This window comes from Salvelinus namaycush, chromosome 36 (genome assembly GCF_016432855.1).
Source record: "Salvelinus namaycush isolate Seneca chromosome 36, SaNama_1.0, whole genome shotgun sequence".
NCBI lineage: Eukaryota > Metazoa > Chordata > Actinopteri > Salmoniformes > Salmonidae > Salvelinus > Salvelinus namaycush.
Genome location: NC_052342.1, coordinates 6,514,189 through 6,530,131, shown reverse-complemented (window position 1 = coordinate 6,530,131; position 15,943 = coordinate 6,514,189). Strand labels below are relative to the sequence as shown.

Here is a 15,943-nt window from a genome sequence, read left to right as displayed (position 1 = left end):
GTGTTTGGAGGAGGAATGCTGCCTATGACCCCAAGAAACCATCCCCACCGTCAAACATGGAGGTGGAAACATTATGCTTTGGGGGTGTTTTTCTGCTAAGGGGACAGGACAACTTCACCGCATCAAAGGGACGATGGATGGGGCCATGTACCGTCAAATCTTGGGTGAAAACCTCCTTCCCTCAGCCAGGGTATTGAAAATGGGTCGTGGATGGGTATTCCAGCATGACAATGACCCAAAACACACGGCCAAGGCAACAAAGGAGTGGCTCAAGAAGAAGCACATTAAGGTCCTGGAGTGGCCTAGCCAGTCTCCAGACCTTAATCCCATAGACAATCTGTGGAGGGAGCTGAAGGTTCGAGTTGCCAAACGTCAGCCTCGAAACCTTAATGACTTGGAGAAGATCTGCAAAGAGGAGTGGGACAAAATCCCTCCTGAGATGTGTGCAAACCTGGTGGCCAACTACAAGAAACGTCTGACCTCTGTGATTGCCAACAAGGGTTTTGCCACCAAGTACTAAGTCATGTTTTGCAGAGGGGTCAAATAATTATTTCCCTCATTAAAATGCAAATAAATTTATAACATTTTTGACGTGTTTTTCTGGATTTTTTTGTTTATTCTGTCTCTCACTGTTCAAATAAATATCATTAAAATTACAGACTGATCATTTCTTTGTTAGTGGGCAAACATACAAAATCAGCAGGGGATCAAATACTTTTTTCCCTCACTGTATCTACTGTGCTACAGGACGAGCTGTAACTTGGTAGCAGTAATAAGTTACTCCCCTTAGCTCCCCCACCTCCTGCACCCCCACATCGGCAACCATCACCCCTGGCTCCCGGCCCTCTTTCTCCAGCCACAACATCCTGGCATCAGGGTCCTCATCCGAGAACTGAAAGAGAGACCCAGAGTCCCTCAACACCTTTAGGCACTGCTTAAGCACCTGGCTGGCCTTTGCTCCACCTTCCCTCGACCTTAGCAAGGCATCTATGGTGCCCTTGTCTAGAATGAGGTCTAGGCTCTCAGAACCAAAGTGTTTGTGGAGATGAGAGCAGTCCAGTTCTAAGAAGTCCAACTTAGAGGAAGTGTTCTGAGGTTGCAGGGCTTTGGTTTCTGTGTGTTCCTGCATAAGGCGCACAGCAATAGCAGAGATGTCAGCGCAGGTCACCTGCACTGGCCAGGGAGAGTATCTGTATATGCAGGGTCCTAGGGCAGAGGTACCACAGCCCATGTCCAGAACATGTAGGGCATCAGAGTTGGTCTGTGAATGCAGCATGGGCAAGATGAAGTCCCGGATTGCGTCGAAACCAAAGAACCACTCAAAATTCTTGAAATTGGTTGCCTTGCTTTTTTCTGTGTAGAACCGGTCCCATGTTGCTTTCTTGTCCATGTTGTTGATAAGTTCAGCTACAGAAGTAGGGACAAACGAGGGTGAATGTCAGGAAAATAAAATAAAACATACATACTAGCGGTATTATATTTTTGTCAGTTCATGTTTATGGGTTTCCTTAAAATAAAATTTCATAGAACAAATGAGAGCGCCTAAAATGTGCTGACGTTAGTATCGAGCTGAGTATCTAGCTATGGTAGCTAACTAAAACTTAGCTGTGGAGATTAGCACAAACAAGCTAACTTGACCAACCTGTGCCCAAATTACATTTCATCAGTGAACGGGAGTATTTGCAAACAGAAATGCCTTTGAATTGAACCTGTATTTAACTAGGCAAGTCAGTTAATAACACATTTTTATTTACAATGACGGCCTATTGGGGAACAGTGGGTTAACTGCCTTGTTCAGGGGCAGAACGACAGGTTTTTACCTTGTCAGCTCGGAGACTCGACCCAGCAACCTTTCGGTTACTGGCCCAACGCACTAGACTACCTGCCACCCCAAATCAATGAATCAATAGAGAGCAAACCACTGTCTAGCTGTATATAGCAAGTAAGCTAGCTAGTTAGCTTGCAGCCACAGAGGTCAACTGTTAGCTAGCTAGCATAAAAAGCCATGCGTTAGCTTCTAGTTTGCATCAACTCATTTTATAAGACACCAATAAATTGAGACGTACTTGTTAGACTGGAGTGGTGCCTTACACGTGTGTTTGTAATTAACTTCCCTAACCTCCTTGGCGACAGGATGTTTAAAATCAGCGCCATGATTTGTATCACTCCTTGAAATCCTCCCTCACGCACTGCTGAGAGCAGCAAGCTACCTGCTGTGTGCGCAGTGGAGGGCAACTGAGCATGCGTCAACAATGTAAACAAGTATGCGGTATAACAGTGGAAGCATTTCACGGTTTTCCTTTGTATGAAAGATAAGCAACCCAAATTCAAGACATGTACAGACAGACACAAGAACAGACAGACACAATTCACGCAAGCATGTAAATACTGCATTGCATATTGCTGTGATGCCACTTGAAATGTTGATACCAGAAGAGCGGCACAAACAAGACATTTACATACACATCAAATAAGATGTAAATACCTTTAATAAAACGCAGTGTAACAAAGGAAAATAATCCAACAAAAAAAGCAAGTTGATAACATTTACAACCACAAAATAAAAGTAAAAACTGTACAACTCTAAACATCTGGAGCCTCTGCTATTTTTTTGGTAAATATTTGTTTTTATTAATTCACTGTTCTGTGATATATTGAGTGACGGGGAGGGAGAAGGGGGCTGTATAATGTGATTGTTTTTTTCCCTTCTCAAATACCAGTGTAATCTTCAAACACACATGTATGCATCAGTGTGGCAGGTGAAGTATTTCGCCACTGCAGCAGTAGGAAAGGACATTGGGGGGAATTTTCTAAACAGCAGGTAGTTATTTATACAAGATGTCGTAGTGGCCGGGTCTATAGAGGAGAAAGACACGAGGCTCGCTGCCTTCAGGAAAGACGTGGTGGTTGACGGTGCCCCCCTCACCCCGGTCCATATACTCCACTAGGATGGACACGTTCAGGGCCTGGGCCAAAGCGATGATGTGGATATGGTCACTTTCTTTAGACATGGGCTCCACCTCCTGATAGTAAACACACAGAGAACAAACAAAGTGTTTGAGTTTGGGGACTTGTTATGCAACTCTAGATGATACTGGAATGTACATATGCAAGAAAAAGTACAAGTTGGTCCTTTTGGCAGTAGGAATGAGACAATATATCCACAGGAAATTATAATTGCTTCCGGTGATAGAAATCTGAACACACTACCAGCGCTTTGAAAAGTTTATGCAATTATACTTTCCTGTGGATATAGTCTCACACTCCTACAGCCAAAAGGACCAACCGCACGGACAACCGGTAAAGTATGTGAACATTTCATTTTATTCAACATTCTGGCTTGTAGATGTCGAGAGAAAACTTTCCTGATTCAAATGCTCATTTCTGCCCGACGTAGAATTTAATGCAATTCAACGTCGGGGTTCCAGGCAACTTGAGCGCTAGCTTATTGCCTTTAACATCCTCAGCAATACAGTGCCTTCAGAAAGTATTCACACCCCTCAACTTTTTGATGTGTTACAGCCTGAATTTAAAATGGATATGTCACTGGCTTACACATAATACCATATGTCAAAGTGGAATTGTGTTTTTAGAACTGTTTGCTAATTAATAAAATATGAAAAGCTGAAATGTCTTGAGTCAATAAGTATTCAACCCCTTTGTTATGGCAAGCCTAAATACGTTCAGGAGTAAAAATGTTCTTCAGTCTCAAAAGTGTGCAATAGTGTTTAACATGATTTTTGAATGACCACCTCATCTCTGTACCCCACACATACAGATAATTGTAAGGTCCCTAAGTTGATCAGTGAATTTCAAACACAGATTCAACCACAAAGGTTTTCCAATGCCTCACAAAGAAGGGCACCTATTGGTAGATGAGTAAAAAAATAAAATAATTGAATATTCCTTTGAGCATGGTGAAGTTATTAATTACACTTTTGAGAGTGTATCAATACACCCAGTCAATACAAAGATACAGGTGTCCTTCCTAACTCAGTTGCCGGAGAGGAAGGAAACCACTCAGGGATTTCACCATGAGGCCAATAATTAAAACAGTTAGAGTTTAATGGCTGTCATAGGGGAAAACTGATGATGTATCAACAACATTGTAGTTACTTCACAATACTAACCTAAATGACAGAGTGAAAAGAAAGAAGCCTGTAAATAATAAAAAAATATTCCTAAACATGCATCCCGTTTGCAATAAGGCAATAAAGGAAAACTGAAAATGTTTGGCAAAGAAATTAAGCTTAATGTCTTAAATATGTTATGTTATGTTATGTTTGGGGCAAATCCAACACAACATTGCTGAGTACTACTTAATATTTTCAAGCATGGTGGTGGCTTCATCGTGTTATGGGTATGCTTGTCATTGGCAAGGACTAGGATTTTTGGGGGATAAAAACAGAATAGAGTTAAGCACAGGCAAAATCCTAGAGGAAAACCTGGTTAACTCTGCTTTCCAACAGACCCTAGGAGACAAATTGACCATTCAGCAGGACAATAGCCTAAAACACAAGGCCAAATATAAACTGGTTACAAAGAAAACATTGAATGTTCCCGAATGGCCTAGTTACACTTTTGACTTAAATCTGCTTGAAAATCTATGGCAAGACTTGAAAATTGCTGTCTTGCAATGAACAACAACCAACTTGAAAGAGCTCGAGGAACTTTAAAAAGAATAAAAAGAATAATATGCAAATATTGTACAATCCAGGTGCGCAAAGCTCTTAGAGAATTAACCAGAAAGAATGCAAAAGGTGATTCTAACATACTTTGACTCAGGGATGTGAACACTTACAGTATCAGTCAAGTTTGGACACACCGACTCACTCAAGGGTTTTTCCTTTATTTTTACTATTCTACATTGTAGAATAATACTGAAGACATCAAAACTATGAAATAACACATATGATATCATGTAGTAGCCAAAAAAAAGTGTTAAACAAATTTTATATTTGACATTCTTCAAAGTAGCCACCCTTTGCCTTTGACAGCTTTGCACACTCCTGGCATTCTCTCAACCAGCTTCATGACGTAGTCACCTGGAATACATTTAAATTAACAGGTGTGCCTTGTTATAAGTTAATTTGTGGAATTTCTTTCCTTCTTAATGCGTTTGAGCCAATCAGTTGTGTTGTGACAAGGTAGGGGTGGTATACAGGAGATATCTATTTGGTAAAAGACCAAGTACATACAGTTGAAGTCGGAAGATTACATACACCTTAGCCAAATACATTTAAACTCGGTTTTTCACAATTCCTAACATTTAATCCTAGTAAAAATTCCCTGGCTTAGGTCAGATGTCAGAATAATAGTAGAGAGAACTATTTATTTCAGCTTTTGTTTCTTTCATCACATTCCCAGTGGGTCAGAAGTTTAAATACACTCAATTAGTATTTGGTAGCGTTGCCTTTAAATTGTTTAACTTGGGTTAAATGTTTAGGGTAGCCTTCCACAACAAGTTGGATGAATGTTGGCCCATTCCTCCTGACAGAGCTGGTGTAAATGAGTCAGGTTTGTAGGCCTCCTTGCTCGCACACACTTTTTCAGTTTTGCCCACAAATTTTCTATGGGATTGAGGTCAGGGCTTTGTGATGGCCACACCAATATCTTGACTTCGTTGTTCTTAAGCCATTTTGCCACAACTTTGGAAGTATGCTTGGGGTCATTTTCCATTTGGAAGACCCATTTGCGACCAAGCTTTAACTTCCTGACTGATGTCTTGAGATGCTGCTTCACTATACCCACATCATTTTCTTGCCTCATGATGCCATCTTTTTTGTGAAGTGCACCAGTCCCTCCGGCAGCAAAGCACCCCCACAACATGATGCTGCCACCCCCCGTGTTTCAAGGTTGGGATGGTGTTCTTCGGCTTGCAAGCCTCCCCCTTTTTACTCCAAACATAATGATGGTCATTATGGCCAAACAGCTATATTTTTGTTTCATCAGACCAGTGGATATTCCTCCAAAAAGTACAATAATTTTACCCATGTGCAGTTGCAAACCGTAGTCTGGTTTTGGAGCAGTGGCTTCTTCTTTGCTGAGCGGCCTTTCAGGTTATGTCGATAAAGGACTTGTTTTACTGTGGATATAGAAACTTTTGTACCCGTCTCCTCCAGCATCTTCACAAGTCCTTTGCTGTTGTTCTGGGATTGATTTGCACTTTTCGCAAAGTACATTAATCTCTAGTCGACAGAACGCGTCTCCTTCCTGAGCGGCATTACGGCTGCGTGGTCCCATGGTGTTCATACTTGCATACTATTGTTTGTACAGATGAACTTGGTACCTTCAGGTGTTTGGAAATTGCTCCCAAGGATGAACCAGACTTGTGGAGGTCTCCAATTTTTTTTCCGAGGTCTTGGCTGATTTCTTTTGATTTTCCCATGATGTCAAGCAAAGAGGCACTGAGTTTGAAGGTAGGCCTTGAAATACATCCACAGGTATACCTCCAATTGACTCAAATTATGTCAATTAGCCTATCAGAAGCTTCTAAAGCCATGACATTTTCTGGAATTTTCCAAGCTGTTTAAAGGCACAGTCAACTTAGTGCATGTAAACGTCTGACCCACTGGAATTGTGATACATTGAATTATAAGTACAATAGTCTGTCTGTAAACAATTGCTGGAAAAATTACTTGTGTCATGTACAAAGTTGATGTCCTAACTGACTTGCAAAAACTATAGTTTGTTAACAAGAAATTTGGGGAGTGAGTTTTAATGACTCCAACCTAAGTGTATGTAAACTTCCGACATCAACAGTATGTCAAGAACAGTTCAAATAAGCAAAGAGAAACGACAGTCCATCATTACTTTAAGACATGAAGGTCAGTCAATCAGGAAAATTTCAAAAACGTTGAAAGTTTCTTCAAGTGCAGTCGCAAAAACCATCAACCACTATGATGAAACTGGCTCTCATGAGGACCGCCACAGGAAAGGAAGACCCAGAGTTACTTCTACTGCAGATAATGAGTTCATTAGAGTTACTGCGTGAATCAGGCCTTCATGGTTGAATTGCTACAAAGAAACCACTACTAAAGGACACCAAAAAGAAGAAGAGACTTGCATGGGCCAAGAAACACAAGCAATCTGTTGTTTGGTCTGATGACTCCAAATTGGAGATTCTTGGTTCCAACCGCCGTGTCTTTGTGAGATGCAGAGTAGGTGAACGGATGATCTCTGCATGTGTGGTTCCCACCGTGAAGCATGGAGGAGGTGGTGTGATGGTGCTTTGCTGGTGACACTGTCAGTGATTTATTTCGAATTCAAGGCACACTTAACCAGCATGGCTACCACAGCGATACGCCATCCCATCTGGTTTGCGCTTAGTGGGACTATCATTTGTTTTTCAACAGGACAATGACCAAATACACCTCCAGGCTGTGTAAGGGTTATTTAAGCAAGGAGAGTGATGGAGTGCTCATCAGATGACCTGGCCTACACAAATCATCCGACCTCAACCCAATTGAGATGGTTTGGGATGAGTTGGACCGCAGAGTGAAGGAAAAGCAGCCAACAAGTGCCCAGCATATGTGGGAAATCCTTCAAGACTGTTGAAAAAGCATTCCAGGTGAAGCTGGTTGAGAGAATGCTAAGAGTGTGCAAAGCTGTCATCAAGGCAAAGGGTGGCTACTTTGAAGAATCTCAAATATAAAATATATTTTGATTTAACACTTTTTTGGTTACTACACGATTCCATATGTGTTATTTAATAGTTTTGACGTCTTCACTATTATTCTACAATGTAGAAAATATTACAAATAAAGAAAACCCTTGAATGAGTAGGTGTCCAAACTTTTGACTGGTACTGTATGTAAATATTATAATGTATTATAATGTATTATAATACATTTGCTAAATTTTCTAAAAACATGTTTTCACTTTGTCATTATTGGCTACTGGTGTATATTTAATACATTTTGAATTCAGGCTTTAACAACAAAAATGTGGAAAAAGTCAAGGGGTATGAATACTTCCTGAAGGCACTGTATATCTCCCTTATTCTCTGATGTTCCATAAGGAACCCACCTGCTGACAGAACTCCCTGACAGAGCGTCCCCCCTCGATGAAGTGCTGGAAGAAACCGTGCTCCCTCTGCAGGTAGCCTGAAGTGAGCAACCGCAGGTACACCACGATGTAGTCTGACACGCTCTGGTCTCTGAAGGAGCCCAGCAGCTCACTGAGTCCTGGCTGCTTCTCACACAGCTCTAACAGGTCCATGAACTAGGGGAAGAATAAACAATAATGTTCAGTTTGGTGATGCTTTTACGTCAAGTGACTTAAAAGTTGTTAACATGTTCGGTACAGTGCATTTGGAAAGTATTCAGACCCTTTCCTTTTTCCCACATTTTGTTACATTACAGCCTTTTTCTAAAATTGATTTTTTTTAAATCCCCTCATCAATCTACCCACAACAACAAAGCGGAAAACGTTTTTTTGAAATTTTTGCAAATGTATTAAAAATAAAAAACAGAAATAACTTATTTACATAAGTATTCAGACCCTTTGCTATAGGAATCGAAATTGAGCTTAGGTGCATCCTGTTTCCATTGATCATCCTTGCGATGTTTCTACAACCTGATTGGAATCTACCTGTGGTAAATTCAAATGATTGGACATGATTTGGAAAGGCACTGTGCTTGAAAATTGTAATGTTTGTGCTTTTCTAATAACTAATTTCTGTGTTCTAGTCATGTGCTTTTCTAATAAAATGTTTTCTATGTTCATGCAAGTGACTGACTGAACGCGTCCTCACTATCAGTAGCTGCAATTTGGCAGTATGCCCAGACCTTTGTTTTGAGAACAAAAGATATCTTAGTTTCAAGGTCTCAGCTTAGAGAGAATAAGCCTCGTGAAGTATTTGTTTGTCACAAGTTATGAACCGGTATGGGTCGGTCACACGAATGAAACAAAAACGTTAATGATGAATTAATTATGCTAAATCATGCAAATATAAACTTGTCTATAACTCTGTGAATAGCCGTATATAAGACAACCTCTGGGACTGCCCCAGCAGAGCTCCTGATTGACATGTGTACTATGGTGCATTGAATTGGTTGGAACCTCTCCAGCGCATTGATAATAAAGGATGATTCATTTAAGATTGACTTAGAGTGTTCCCGGTGGTAATTTCCACGACATGGTGGTTCATTTCCACGACAGCACACACCTGACTATATAAGGTCCCACAGCAGACAGTACATGTCAGAGCAAAAACCAAGCCATGAGAGCACGCTTGGAGTTTGCCAAAAGGCATCGAAAGGACTCTCTGACCACGAGAAACAAGATTCTCTGGTCTGATGAAACCGGTGGTGGAAATTTCTAACCAAAGAGACTGTAGATTCCTCAAACAGCAACTTTATAAGAGTTGCAAAAATGGAGCAGTTAACAATCCACTCAACAGTGCAGAGTTAAGAGCCCAACGAACAGAGTTGGGTCTCAGCTTTTATAGAAAAGTCCAACCTTGTGTATGTGTGGCAGTTAGCATATGTGTGCAAACAACGGTTGGGTAGATAAAAGGCATTTAGCTTGTCTATGCAGATTAAGACAGCTCACACTAGTCTTCTGTTTCGTCCTGCAAGTTTCCACACAGATGAGTTCCTACAGATAGTACAAACGGGACGTCACGTACTGCAGTCGCACCCGGATCTTATCTGTACGCCCAGACTTATCACTAAGTCACAAGACAAGACTGCACCAGCAAAAAAAAAAACACTAGCATATGACAATGGACAATTCTCTGAGTGAAAACAGCATAGTGTGTCTAAATGTAATTTTCCCACTGCAAACCAAGATTGAACTATTTGGCCTGAATGCTAAGCATCACATCGGGAGAAAACCTGGCACCATCCCTACGGTGAAGCACGGTGTCAGCATCATGCTGTGGGGATGTTTTTCAGCGGCAGGGACTGGGAGACTAGTCAGGATTGAGGGAAAGATGAACGGAGCAGAGTACAGAGAGATCCTTGATGAAAAACTGCTCCAGAGCACTTAGGAGCTCAGACTGGGGTGAAGGTTCACCTTCCAACAGGACAGCAACCCTAAGCACACAACCAAGACAACGCAGGAGTGCCTTCGGGACAAGTCTCTGAATGTCTTTGAGTGGCCCAGCCAGAGCCCAGACTTGAACCCAATCGAACATCTCTGGAGAGACGTAAAAATATCTGTGCATTGATGCTCCCCATCCAACCTGACAGAGCTTCAGTGAATCTGCAGAGAAGAATGGGACAAACTCCCCAAATACAGGTGTGACAAGCTTGTAGCATGATACCCAATAAGATTCAAGGCTGTAATCGCTGCCAAAGGTGCTTCAACAAAGTACTGAGTAAATGGTCTGAATACTTATGTGAATGTGATATCAGTTTATTTTTAATACATTTGCAAACATTTCTAAAAATCTGTTCTGCTTTGTCATTATTATTCTTTTTTTCCACCTTTATTTAACAAGGTAGGCCAGTCGAGAACAAGTTCTCATTTACAACTGCGACCTGGCCAAGATAAAGCAAAGCAGTGCGACAAAAACAACACAGAGTTACACATAAACAAACGTACGGTCAATAACACAATAAAAAAATTATATGTACAGTGTGTGCAAATGCAGTAAGATTAGAGAGGTAAGGCAATAAATAGGCCAAAGAGGCAGAATAATTACAAGTTAGCATTAACACTGGAGTGATAGATGTGCAGATGATGTGCAAGTAGAGATACTGGGGTGCAAATGAGCAAAAATAATAATAATAATAACAATATTGGGATGAAGTAGTTGGGTTTGCTATTTACAGATGGGCTGTGTACAGGTACATTATATGGTATTGTGTGTAGATTGATGGGAGAGAAATCTATTTAATCCATTTTAGAATAAGGCTGTAATGTAACAAAATGTAGAAAAGTCATGGGGTCTGAATACTTTCCAAATGCACTGTATACAAAAAGTGTACAAAACATTAAGACATCTTCCTAATATTGAGTTGCGCACCCCCCCCCCTCATCCTGGTCTAAGAGCATTTCGTAGTATTCTGTACGCAAATCCGCGACACTTTATTTAGTATGCTTTGTTATGTTTCGTATGGTATGTATTAATTTATGGATATCCATCATCCATTTTGTATGGTATGTTATAAATTGCAATTCGTACCATATGATACGAATTGCAATTCGTACAATATGTTACGAATTTGCAAAATGTATGACACGAATTCCAATTTGTTGGTGTTCACTAAAAGGGTTAAGGTTAGGGGTAGCTAACATGCTAAGTAGTTGCAAAGTAGCTAAAAATAGCAAGTAGTAGTTCCAAAGTTGCTAAAATGCTAAAGTTGTCCGTGATGAGATTCAAACATGCAACCTTTGGGATGCTAGACTTACGTGTTATGCGCCCACCCATCCACTCTGACCAACCACCCTACTTTTTGTTTTTGTACAAGTAACCTTCTGTCTTATGTAACCATACCAAACGTAACATATCATACTAATTGAGTATCCCGGATTTAAATTTACAATGTTACGTCTAATCTATGAGACAAGGTTGCCCCCAGACCATCCTCAATTCCTTGGGGCATGGACTCTACAAGGTGTTGAGAGCGTTCCACTGGGATGGTAGCCCATGTTGACTCAAATGCTTCCCACAGTTGTGTCAAGTTGGCTGGATGCCCTGTGGGTGGATTATTATTGATACACAAGGAAAACTGTTGTGTGAAAAACCCAGCAGCGTTGCAGTTTTTCACACAAACCGTACCCTGTTCAAAGGCACTTAAATATTTTGTCTTGCCCATTCACCCTCAATGGCACACGTCTCAATTGTCTCAAGGCTTAAAAATCTTTCTTTAACCTGTCTCCTCCCCTTCATCTACACTGATCGAAGTGGATTTAACAAGTGACATCAATAAGGGATCATAGCTTTCACCGGGTCAGTCTATGTCATGGAAAGTCCAGGTGTTCATCCTGTTTTGTATGCTCAGTGTATGAACTGTCACCGTTGTTCATGTGGTGTACAATAAGAGGGAAGCAACTCACAGTATTGTGGAAGTCTTCAATGGTGAACTCAGTGAAACCCTGGTTGACCAGGTCCAGTTTGCTCTTTGCTGCCACTGCTTTGAACCTATAGACAAAACATTGCATCGGTATTCAGTGCCTATTAATGCAGCAACACTAATCCTATTGCATCCATCTATCCTATCACATAGTCTGCTTTACCGACCATCAATGAGCTAAATGCACTACGGAGGTGTTATGTTACCTCTGCAGCTCTTTGCTGTCTTCGAGCAGTGATTCGAGATGTGAAAAGCCAAACGCTCTGTAGAAACAGTTCCCGTCTGGTCGCGTCTTACGAATATATGAGTATTTTTTGTGTAAATCCTAAAGGGAAAAAAAACAGGGGCATAGAGTAAACACAATAATTATGTCACCATTTCTAACCCTCATTGGTTTTGTGATCGTAAGGAACCCTTTCGCCTTAAACCAGTATGAAGTGATGCGGATTCAAATCCTGTAATTGATACATTGTGTGGTTTTACTGACCTTGATCTTGAGCTGATAAATGGTGTCTTCCGCGGCATACTCTCTCTGCAAAACTGACAGCTCCTGTCTGTCTGACACTAAAAGGATGCTTGTTGCGATCTACACACACACACGGACGTTTCATACTCATAGACTTATAGAAACCAATATAAAACAAGAACACAAGGTGATCAAAATCACGTGATGCAAAGGTATGCATTCCTCGTGCAGTTCAACCTTCTCCACAGCCGACTTATGTCAGTCTAATTCAAAACCTTAGCCTACATATTATCAATGCCTATTCAAGTGTAAAATCTCTCACCTCCTGCTGAATTCTGTCCTGCTGTGCCATAATGGCCTCATCATAAGCAAGACAGTTTACTCCTCCAGCTGGAGAGAAGAAAACAACACCATAGACGTTTTTAAACAAGTAACATGACAGTTCATTCGCAGAGAGTGAAGTGCAATGGTGCTGTAAAAAAAAAAGTTAGCCCAAATTCTGAATTTAACGTGGGAACTAGCTATATTACATCATGGTTATTGGAGTAGCTGTGTCAACAACACAGCGACGGGAAGCATATTTGCAAAATCGCACTTTTTAATAACAATTGCTGGTTACGTAATTTATTCCACAACATGAAATTGATGACAACGTACATGTAGTTTAAGCAAATGTCGTCATCACATATCCGTCTACCATTTGGTAATCATGTGGTCGGCTTCGGACCATATTTTTGGAACAACTAGGTTGAATTGATTAGTTAGCAACTAGCCAACTATCCTATTTCAGTTATGGCGTCAATAAACATTTGACAACCAATTGAAATCCGGCAAAAAATATACTGTGAATGAGATACTACATTATGTCACATATAATGCTTAATGGTATCACCTTCATCCTCCAAAAACTACAGGTCGAAAATGCGTTTCTTTGTGTGTGATTTGAATGCTTTGGCCTCCCCTATTGCCCTCTCATATTCATGCAAGCAACATGTTCCTCAACTGCTATCACTAGATTGCCTAACAATCACATTACACCTCCATAAATAACAATGCGCTGATAGCCGAAGCCGGTTAGATTTCTGTCATCTTTCGTTTTGATGTTGTTTCACTCACCCTCCATCTCTCCCTGTGTTGTTTCCTGCTGTTGCTCCTGCGCCATTTTAGCTGTAGAATTGTGTTTCCTCTGTCTCACTGACCTCATTCTAAACTTCCGGGTCCCAGCACAGCAGCTGGATCTTTCTCTCTGACAAATGCACATAAATGCAGATATCACACATATTTAGAACGGGTCATAGGTTTTCTGTCTCAAATAACTCGATTTTCTATTACTTGCAATGAATGTGTTTGAGTGAAAAGCTAATCCAATTTTATATTAATCATCAAGACCCTTCTCTTTCTCAAATGGCTCATTTCCACTGATGATTTAGTCCAGTGTTTTACCCAAAACGCAGACTTTTGTTTTCATCTAAGTGGGCCACCCGGCACATTTGTCTCACTGGACCATGGCTCCAGCGTACCTGCTTACTAGGAGCCAAAGCACGGCCCTGGGTACTTTTCAGCTTGCAAGCCACAAGTCTGTAGTGTCAAACTCCTGATTGAAACAACACTAGAGCTTAACATAAATTGGTGAAATGCGACCCAATGATGTGGGGGTGAGTCTCAATGGAAAAGCACCAAAACACTTGGGTCAGCGCATGTGCAAATGACCTATTATATCATGGTTTGATGTACAGTACCAGGTTTGGACACGCCTACTCATTCAAGGGTTTTTATTTAAACTATTTTCTAAATTGTAGAATAATAGTGAAGACATCAAAACTATAAAATAACACATATGGAATCATGTAGTAAACAAAAAAGTGTTATAAACAAATCAAAATATATTTTAAACTGGGATTCATCAACGCCACCCTTTGCCTTGATGACAGCTTTGCACACTCTTGGCATTCTCTCAACCAGCTTCACCTGAAATGCTTTTTCAACAGTCTTGAACGAGTTCCCACATATGCTGGGCACTTGTTGGCTGCTTTTCCTTCACTCTGCGGTCCAACTCATCCCAAATAATCTCAATTGGGTTGAGATCGGGTGATTGTGGTGGCCACATCATCTCATGCAGCACTCCCTCCCTCTCCTTCTTGGTCAAATAACCCTTACACAGCCTGGAGGTGTGTTTTGGGTCATTGTCCTGTTGAAAAACAAATGATAGTCCCACTAAGCGCAAACCAGATGGGATGGCGTATTGCTGCAGAATGCTGTGGTAGCCATGCTAGTTAAGTGTGCCTTTAATTCTAAATAAATCACTGACAGTGTCACCAGCAAAGCACCCCACACCATCACACCACCTCCTGCATGCTTCACGGTGGGAACTACACATGTGGAGATCATCCGTTCACCTACTCTGCGTCTCTGCGTCTCACAAAGACATGAGACGCTTGGTATTCTCCTTCAGTGGGAGAATACCAAGAGTGTGCAAAGCTGTCATCAAGGCAAAGGGTGGCTACTTTGAAGAATCTCAAATATAAAATATATTTTGATTTGTTTAACACTTTTTTGTTTACTACATGATTCCATATGTTATTTCATAGTTTTGACGTCTTCAGTATTATTCTACATTGTAGAAAATAGTAAAAAATAAAGAAAAACCCTTGAATGAGTAGGTGTGTCCAAACTTTTGACTGGTACTGTTGATAATGTTAAAATTGCTTCACCTCATAATATTGCATGTCGCGCAAAAAATTGAAACAGAATGATCAGACACTAGATTTGGATTACATGTTTCTATTGAGAAAAATGTCTAAAAGTCCTTTTGTTAGATGAGTTCAAGCATCATAGGCCAGAAAAAGGTATGCAGCACAGTAGACTTTGACCAAGACAGGTGGTAGTGAAACAGTTAAGCACTTCTGGTAGTTTTGAACATTGACTAGGATCCAACCAGAAGGTCCAAGTATGATCAGTGGAAAAACACTCATGGCAGAAACTGTTTCCTGTAAACAGAGGCAGACAAGACATCACTTTTGTCATATAGGTCACCCAAGAACACTCAGGTTGTCAAGAAATATTATTGTCAAATTGCCAATAATAAGGCATGCAAGAAATGCATTGATTTAAAACCAAATTTTGATAAATTTGTTTAGAAAAATCAGTGAGCATGTCAAATCAGCTAGTTATGGTCTGAGCTAGCTGGCTAGCTGCACCGATGGCCCACTCACTGCATTGTCAATGTTGTCTTTGGGTGGTTTACTGGATACATTTGCACGCTTGTTGATTGCATGTGTCACCCAGAAGTACTTTTGTGTTGTTGCTGACGAGATAATGCGCTTGAGAGATTTTGAAATCTTTGAAAAAAATTGTATGTAATAAATGTATCACTAGCCACTTTAAACAATGCCACTTTGTATGATGTTTACATACCCTACATTACTCATCTCATATGTATATACTGTACTCT

General features: G+C 40.7%; 2 protein-coding genes across 2 annotated transcripts; both read right to left on the bottom strand.

The window, feature by feature from the left end:
• Positions 1-683: 683 nt before the first annotated feature.
• On the bottom strand, positions 684-2,210 carry cskmt (citrate synthase lysine methyltransferase). Its single transcript, XM_038975992.1, has 2 exons — positions 2,067-2,210; positions 684-1,407 (listed from the first exon to the last, which is right to left on the bottom strand). The coding sequence occupies exons 1-2, from the start codon at positions 2,152-2,154 to the stop codon at positions 734-736; spliced, it is 762 nt and encodes a 253-aa protein (XP_038831920.1). The 5' UTR covers positions 2,155-2,210; the 3' UTR covers positions 684-733.
• Positions 2,211-2,471: 261 nt separating this feature from the next.
• Positions 2,472-13,675, bottom strand: LOC120030573 (ubiquitin thioesterase OTUB1-like). The gene is made up of 7 exons (XM_038975991.1): positions 13,609-13,675; positions 12,815-12,882; positions 12,514-12,612; positions 12,233-12,351; positions 12,010-12,094; positions 8,029-8,223; positions 2,472-3,023 (listed from the first exon to the last, which is right to left on the bottom strand). The coding sequence occupies exons 1-7, from the start codon at positions 13,652-13,654 to the stop codon at positions 2,826-2,828; spliced, it is 810 nt and encodes a 269-aa protein (XP_038831919.1). The 5' UTR covers positions 13,655-13,675; the 3' UTR covers positions 2,472-2,825.
• Positions 13,676-15,943: the final 2,268 nt, after the last annotated feature.

Excerpts from the sequence above, each read along its gene's own strand:
- cskmt (XM_038975992.1), bottom strand. The coding sequence starts at position 2,154 with ATGGCGCTGATTTTAAACATCCTGTCGCCAAGGAGGTTAGGGAAGTTA. Across the intron at positions 1,408-2,066 it reads GCACCACTCCAGTCTAACAA|CTGAACTTATCAACAACATG; the intron begins GTACGTCTCAAT and ends CTACTTCTGTAG.
- LOC120030573 (XM_038975991.1), bottom strand. The coding sequence starts at position 13,654 with ATGGCGCAGGAGCAACAGCAGGAAACAACACAGGGAGAGATGGAGG. Across the intron at positions 12,095-12,232 it reads GACAGCAAAGAGCTGCAGAG|GTTCAAAGCAGTGGCAGCAA; the intron begins GTAACATAACAC and ends TTTTGTCTATAG. Across the intron at positions 3,024-8,028 it reads TCAGGGAGTTCTGTCAGCAG|GAGGTGGAGCCCATGTCTAA; the intron begins GTGGGTTCCTTA and ends GTTTACTATCAG.